Genomic DNA, 8,638 nt, shown 5'->3' on the forward strand with positions numbered 1-8,638 from the left:
ATATTATATTGGTTACACACAAGTTGCTAATATTAAATAAACATATTAAACAATTACAAACCATGAAACAAACTTTCTAATTATTAGTCCCTAATAGTTCAGTTTTCCAAATAAGTAAATACCATTTTTAGTGCATCCCGCATTTCTTCAACGGCCCCCTGATTTTCATGCGCTCATTATTTTGGTATGAGTTCTTGTTGTAATCTGCCAGTTTTCAACTTCTTTCCGTTTCAGGGAAAAATAAAGGTATTCTTAGATGATAATCATCTTTTCTGATCTGTGCTAAAAAATATAGTAACTTATGACAAAAAAATTATGCATTAGTCAATAAAAATTATCACGCACTCACAGCAGACGATTATAATAGAAAAGAAAGTCATTAAAACATATCTAAAACTCTGTAAAAAGTATTTAAAAATCAATCGTAGTTATCAAGGCATTAATGGATACAGAAATCTATGATTAAAAGGTATGAAAGAGTTCTCTTGTGTGCTGGGAATTGCACAGATAGCTTTGCTTTGTGTAAAAGAGAAGAAAGCGTGCATGAGGTGGAGTCTAAGTAAGCACGTAAATGATGATTGTGGGCGCTTTGCTTTAAAACTAAGACTGTTCAGAATATATTTTACTTTTGGGCCTTCTATAAAGACACTTGTTCTTCTCCAAATCTAGGAGAGAAGGAGCTTGGGAGATCTGTGGCCTTCAAAAGTACGTTTTCTTTCTTTTCAATACCCAGTTGTATTTCATCTAGGAGTTGTTCGTGCAATGCTGTTTTCAGACTCAGATACTTTGTTTTGATTAGATGTTTTGGATGTCTATCCAAATATCACTAAGAAGGTTACAATCAATTAGAAAAATATATCTCAACTGAAAATTTCAGACCTTCAACAAATTTTCTAGTTAGCTGATTGAAAAATAATGGTACTTAAGTATGATAGCATTCTCTTCTTTTTCTTTTATGATACAGTGTTTTTCATTTTCTGAAAGCTTTTGCTCTTTTCTTCTTCTTCTTCTCTTTCTTAATCTTATCTTTTATGTGATCATCTCTTTTTTGTCTTGATAATTGACTTGTAATAAATCTGGCCTACTGTACTTATCTAATTAAAATACTTCTAAAATTTTGATTTCTTATAAATTTTACTCCATGCAAATGTTTAAGATATCTAAAAGAAGCATTATTATTAATTAAGTACCAGAGTGATGGATGATTTTTTTAAAGAAGTTGGTTAAAATAGGAAAGGTCCTCTTCCTTCTCTTCTTACTAGTTCTTAAAAGAGAATTATATGTTACAGAGTCTGACTCTTGTTTTCTGTTGATTCTTTAACTCCAGTTCAAAAACTTTTTCTCTTTCTTAGTAGTCTCTCATGAGATCCACTCTTTTTACCTTAACAATTGACTTGTAATAAGTCTCATGAACGTATTTCTTACTTATTTAATTAATACATTGCTCAAATTTTAATTTGTTATAATTAATAAAAATCATTCCAAATAGATATTATGATATCCAGAAGATCGATTAACCCCCAACTTTATACTAAATTAACTTAATTTTTTTTAATATCTTATAAATTATTTCTGATGACAAGGTCTTGTTCATGCCATACTTATTTGCAATTATTCATATATATTTATTTACATTTACTCTAATCTACAGGTTTCACTTGCAAAAACATGACCTCTCTGTTGATGGCATTGTTGCATTATTGTTTTGTTTGCAGATACAGTAGTCTTGTTAAAATACAGATCGATTATGGCACCCATAGGTGTACAATTGGAAATTGAAGATAATTATGTAAGTCATTTTGGAAAACAACTAAGTTATAATATTAGATTCTGTAGATATCATTTGGATTTTTTCAATTTGATTGCGTCTCTCTTTAATTAATTAATATTTTGAATCATATTTTGCAATATATCAAGATAATGTACTTGAAAATAAATTTTCATAATATTAAACTTCATCATACAATTATTGGAGTTATCTGATCCACTTAGAATGATATATAGTTTTGCACTGTATTATTCAGGTTCATATGGACAATGGGATTTTAAAGGTTACTTTGTCTAAGCCAGAGGGGATTGTCACTGGAATTGAGTATGGTGGATTGAGCAACTTGCTGGAAATCGTTAACCATGAAGACAATAGAGGGTACAAATCCTCACCACAATAAAGCACTTGAAAAATAAGCTCACTTGATAGATTTATGTAAAAATAGTCTCATTTTAAGTTGGTTATAATACCATTGATAATGGGGTCTGCAGATATTGGGATCTGGTTTGGAGTGAACCTGACGGGCCAGGCATCTTTGATGTGTGAGTATTCAAACATCACACTATTTCTTAGTCTCACCATGGTCCTCTGTTTTCTCACTTTTCTCTACAATATGGAATGACACAGGATTAAGGGAAGTGAGTTCAGCGTAATACAAGCTGATGATAACCAGGTGGAGTTGTCATTCAGCAGGACATGGGATCCTTCCCAAGAGGGTATAATGGTTCCATTAAATATAGATAAAAGGTATGTCATATATATTTTAAATTTGGTTTCGTTTGTCTGAAGTTTGAATTAGTATAGATGAGGTATAATTATTGAACATAATTAATATTCTTGTAAATTGTATTTAATGAACTGAATTGTAATTCTCTTATGGAATCACAGTTTAAAGTCTTAGAATATTTAGATGACTTAAAAACAATAAAAAATCATGTAATTTAGATAAATTCTCAATACTAATAAATCTAAAAATATAGTAAAAAATGGGTATCATTCTAAAATACAATAAAAAAAATAAAAATAAAATAAAAAATTGATACTTTTAGATTTATAAATACAAGTGGTTTCAATTATGTTTGATTATATTCAAATATATTATGATAATGTTAGATTGTATTGTAATATATATATTATTATATAATAATTTTGACAAATTATTTTTCTTAAAGCTATAAATAAAGGTAGTGGATATTCGAATTTAGTTAAGACATTAAATGTTTGAACAAATTATTAAATTAATCATGTTTTGAAATGTGTAGGTTTCTTTTGCTTAGGGGTTGTTCTGGTTTCTATACATATGCTATCTATGAACGACCTCAAGATTGGCCGGGCTTTGTCCTAGGGGAAACTCGTATAGCCTTCAAACTCCGCAAAGATAAGTAAGAAACACAATGTGAAGACATTATCCAATATTTTTCTATATTATTTCAATTTATATGAAAGTAATATGGAAAAATGGGCATTGCTTCTTGTTATCTAGATTTCATTACATGGCAATAGCTGATAATAAGCAAAGGATAATGCCCATGCCTGAAGATAGAATGCCAGGACGGTGTGAGAAACTAGCATATGCTGAAGCAGTTCTTCTAACAAATCCTATAAACAAAGATCTTATTGGCGAGGTACCAATACACAACCCATGCAATCAATTTCTTTTTTCTTAAAGACTCCAAGATTTGTATTGTAGTAACACACACACACACACACACACAAAGTAAGTATAAATGAGGGTTTACATTTTTATTAAAAGATGCTTGATTTTTATGCACTACCCAATAAGACACTAGTAAAATTTATAAGAAGATTCATATAGAACACATAACTTCACGAAGACAAAAAAATACCATCAAAATAAATGACAACTAAATAATACAACAACACAAGAACCACCCACTAGAGAGATGATTAATGATCATCCATAGTCTTAGATGAAGTATTACATATGCACCCCAAATGAGGAGATGGAGGCATGATAAGCCACAATCCTCACCTAAGGAATAAAAGGTAATCTCTCTCTCTCTCTCTCTCTCTATATATATATATATATATATATGTATGTATGTATGTATGTATGTATGTATGTATGTATGTATGTATAGGTACGTACATACGCACATACATACATACATACATACATATATATGTATGTATATATGTATATACATATATACATACATATATATACGTATATACATACATATGTATACACACACACACACACACACACACACACACACACACACACACATATATATATATGTATATATGTATATACATACATGTATGTATACATATAGATATGCATATGTGTATATATATATATGTATATGTATATGTGTGTGTGTACACACACACACACACACACATATATATGTATACACATATAGATATACATATATATACACACACATATATATATGTGTGTGTGTGTGTGTGTGTACACACACACACACACACACACACACACACACACACACACATATGATTGAACACTCTTCTTGTGCAGTGGACAATTTGAATTGTATTAAGAAAGAGGAAGTAAGGAGAAACTCTAATCATGATAATTTCTCTATTTGGGAGTAGGTAATATCAACCCATATGATATTCACTTTTAATGCCTAAATGAAATTCTGAGACTAGTTTCTTGGCTTGCAATTAGATATGAAAGGAATGAAAGATTGAAGTTCATGAAATATATTAATTAAGAGAAAAATAATAAGCTGAAAAAGAGAAAGCTCTAAATATTCCATAGTTTAATAATATAAAATACCTAAGGGGTCATAATCTCAAATAGAAGGAGAAAACCTCAATTTTTTTTTTGAGAATGTAACATTTTATTCAAATGGGTTCGACAATCAAATATTTAACCCAATCCTTTATATATATATGTAGAAAGACCATACAATATTATGTGTAGCCATCTAAAAATCACTATATTTCTTGACATTCTACACTATTTAGTATTCATTCTACCCAATTTTGAATTCTTTCTCACTATTTTTTATTATTTTGTACATTGGTAACACTAGATTAAATCTTAGATAAAATTAAATAACCCTAAATGTAATGCCCCGCCAAGGGACCCAAAAGAATTAACCTAAATTCTTACTAAGTTTGCCAAACAATTTTTTTTTTTAAAACATGAAAGCTAAACCATTTACAACTTATACTTAATTACGGAAGCAATAGCAACAATTCAATAAAAGTAAACATAACATACATAACATGTTACATTCTTTAAGGATCCCTTAACGTTGTATCACATCTACATTAACTATTCATCTAACATCACATCCTTAGCAATGATACATCCAATGTTCTCAAATTACATTTTTGATTGCTCAATCATCCGCTGTACATGCCACAGGGTATGAAAGGCTTGAAAGAATAAACATCTCTGTAGATAAACTACATCATCATACTAACTCTAATCCATGATGCAATAACATAAATGAAACCATAAACAATACTTGATACATCATCACAAAAGATATAAACATCCATCATAAAAGATATCCATGTATCACAAACATAAATAACTAAGTGCACAGATTGTCCCAACCGTAAATAGCATCATTAGACCATCGTGGATCCTAGCCATCCCTCCGTGCATAACATTCCAAATTACCGAAGAGATCATCGGTATTAACATAGTAGGAATGTCACTCCTAACATATACTACATCAAATACAGAAAATAATATAACATACAAAGTAAATCATAAGATAACATCATCTAACACATGCAAATCATAAATATAAGAAACATACCAGTAAATACATCCATCATAGGGTATATCATCTATCATAATGCTCCAAGAACAGAATGAAGATAAATACCAATCAAGAATGCTCCAGCCACGGTGTCTCAAATGGATCTCAAAAGATAAGAGTGAAAAAACACTACCACCCGACCGCATGGAACCTAGAAGTGGTCCACTCCCACCATGCTGAGGAGATAATCTCAAGTCCCAAACAGGCTATCAAAATCACATAGTATAAAAATACTCTCTAAGTCAAAGAATCCTAAAAGTATACTAACTCAAAGGTTCCAATCACAAAACCGACATCTAATCCCAAAGGCACAACAATAAGTACACCACCAGAGGTACACAAATCTATAGAGGAGACTCAGGCTACATACTAGGGAGTGTCATCACATGGCTTCTTGAGTTACCCTAGCCCAATCTCTCATTAGACCCCAGACCCTCAAGCGTTGAGTTACCCTGGACTAGTTACTTTGAACCCCAATACCAATTATTATCCTCAAATAAATTTCCCCTATGTATGTTGATTTATAATCCAATTAATTAATACTCCTCCAATTTATTAACCAATTCAAATTGATTAATATCTTTACAGAACTTCAAACATTAACTATAATCTGGTTAATTAATAACTATTTAAACCATTTATACCATTATTTATTAATAGTTTGTTAGACCCAACAAACATTAATAAATAATGAACTCATCAAAACTATAAATAACCGATCTAGAGAAACTTTACATAAACTTCATTGATTAATATTTAACTAACTCTAGCACAATTAAGATGTATCAATAATTTATTTAATAATACACAACGTATTAATAATAACATAACAATAGTTCAAAACGTAGCTATGTTATAGCAAGGTCAGAATGTAAAAATGACCCATTGTCCATTATCATTAAAATCTCTTAATTTTAAAATCATCCTCATTAAACAACTAATGTTAATATAATATAAAATTACCATCTCTTAATTATTTAATATATATTAAATAATATTTAATATACATTAAATAATTAATATTAAAAAGTCATCTATTCTCTAATCCCTCAATATACAAATTAATAATTTAGATGAATTCAATGTCTCTTTTTGTCTATCAATTATTATGAAAATGCCATTTCATGTTTAACATTTAACATTTATAAAACAATAATTTTAAAGTCAAACATTGAATGAATATATATATATATATATATTTAAAGAGGGGTAAATGCTTTGACTTGGAGCTATAGTTTAATAATATAAAATACCTAAGGGGTCATAATCTCAAATAGAAGGAGAAAACCTCAATTTTTTTTTTGAGAATGTAACATTTTATTCAAATGGGTTCAACAATCAAATATTTAACCCAATCCTTTATATATATATATAGAAAGACCATACAATATTATGTGTAGCCATCTAAAAATCACTATATTTCTTGACATTCTACACTATTTAGTATTCATTCTACCCAATTTTGAATTCTTTCTCACTATTTTTTATTATTTTGTACATTGGTAACACTAGATTAAATCTTAGATAAAATTAAATAACCCTAAATGTAATGCCCCGCCAAGGGACCCAAAAGAATTAACCTAAATTCTTACTAAGTTTGCTAAACAATTTTTTTTTTTAAAACATGAAAGCTAAACCATTTACAACTTATACTTAATTACGGAAGCAATAGCAACAATTCAATAAAAGTAAACATAACATACATAACAGGTTACATTCTTTAAGGATCCCTTAACGTTGTATCACATCTACATTAACTATTCATCTAACATCACATCCTTAGCAATGATACATCCAATGTTCTCAAATTACATTTTTGATTGCTCAATCATCCACTGTACATGCCACAAGGTATGAAAGGCTTGAAAGAATAAACATCTCTGTAGATAAACTACATCATCATACTAACTCTAATCCATGATGCAATAACATAAATGAAACCATAAACAATACTTGATAAATCATCACAAAAGATATAAACATCCATCATAAAAGATATCCATGTATCACAAACATAAATAACTAAGTGCACAGATCGTCCCAACCATAAATAGCATCATTAGACCATCGTGGATCCTAGCCATCCCTCCGTGCATAACATTCCAAATTATCGAAGAGATCATCAGTATTAACATAGTAGAAATGTCACTCCTAACATATACTACATCAAATATAGAAAATAATATAACATACAAAGTAAAGCATAAGATAACATCATCTAACACATGCAAATCATAAAATTAAGAAACATACCAGTAAATACATCCATCATAGGGTATATCATCTATCATAATGCTCCAAGAACAGAATGAAGATAAATACCAATCAAGAATGCTCCAGCCACGGTGTCTCAAATGGATCTCAAAAGATAAGAGTGGAAAAACACTACCACCCGACCGCATGGAACCTAGAAGTGGTCCACTCCCACCGTGCTAAGGAGATAATCTCAAGTCCCAAACAGGCTATCAAAATCACATAGTATAAAAATACTCTCTAAGTCAAAGAATCCTAAAAGTATACTAACTCAAAGGTTCCAATCACAAAACCGACATCTAATCCCAAAGGCACAACAATAAGTACACCACTAGAGGTACACAAATCTATAGAGGAGACTCAGGCTACATACTAGGGAGTGTCATCACATGGCTTCTTGAGTTACCCTAGCCTAGTCTCTCATTAGACCCCAGACCCTCAAGCGTTGAGTTACCCTGGACTGGTTACTCTGAACCCCAATACCAATTATTATCCTCAAATAAATTTCCCCTATGTATGTTGATTTATAATCCAATTAATTAATACTCCTCCAATTTATTAACCAATTCAAATTGATTAATATCTTTTACAGAACTTCAAACATTAACTATAATCTGGTTAATTAATAACTATTTAAACCATTTATACCATTATTTATTAATAGTTTGTTAGACCCAACAAACATTAATAAATAATGAGCTCATCAAAACTATAAATAATCGATCTAGAGAAACTTTACATAAACTTCATTGATTAATATTTAACTAACTCTAGCACAATTAAGATGTATCAATAATTTATTTAATAATACACAACGTATTAATAATAACATAACAATAGT

General features: G+C 29.8%; 1 protein-coding gene across 2 annotated transcripts in view; it reads left to right on the top strand.

Annotated features, from left to right (window-relative positions):
- Positions 1–595: 595 nt before the first annotated feature.
- The window catches only part of LOC149559938 (uncharacterized), a 402,360-nt gene continuing 394,317 nt past the window's right edge, over positions 596–8,638 (top strand). The window contains exons 1-7 of one of the 2 annotated variants that reach the window (XM_089823521.1): positions 596–705; positions 1,716–1,789; positions 2,025–2,146; positions 2,260–2,310; positions 2,396–2,515; positions 3,031–3,150; positions 3,252–3,393. In XM_089823521.1, coding sequence (XP_089679647.1) covers positions 1,748–1,789; positions 2,025–2,146; positions 2,260–2,310; positions 2,396–2,515; positions 3,031–3,150; positions 3,252–3,393 — 597 coding nt within the window. In that variant the 5' untranslated portion in view covers positions 596–705; positions 1,716–1,747. The remainder of the gene's footprint in view (positions 706–1,715; positions 1,790–2,024; positions 2,147–2,259; positions 2,311–2,395; positions 2,516–3,030; positions 3,151–3,251; positions 3,394–8,638) is intronic. The other variant, XM_089823520.1, reaches the window with a different exon arrangement.

This window comes from Cupressus sempervirens, chromosome 4, assembly GCF_028749045.1.
Source record: "Cupressus sempervirens isolate cs-2001-9-10 chromosome 4, ASM2874904v1, whole genome shotgun sequence".
NCBI classification, from domain to species: Eukaryota; Viridiplantae; Streptophyta; class Pinopsida; order Cupressales; family Cupressaceae; genus Cupressus; species Cupressus sempervirens.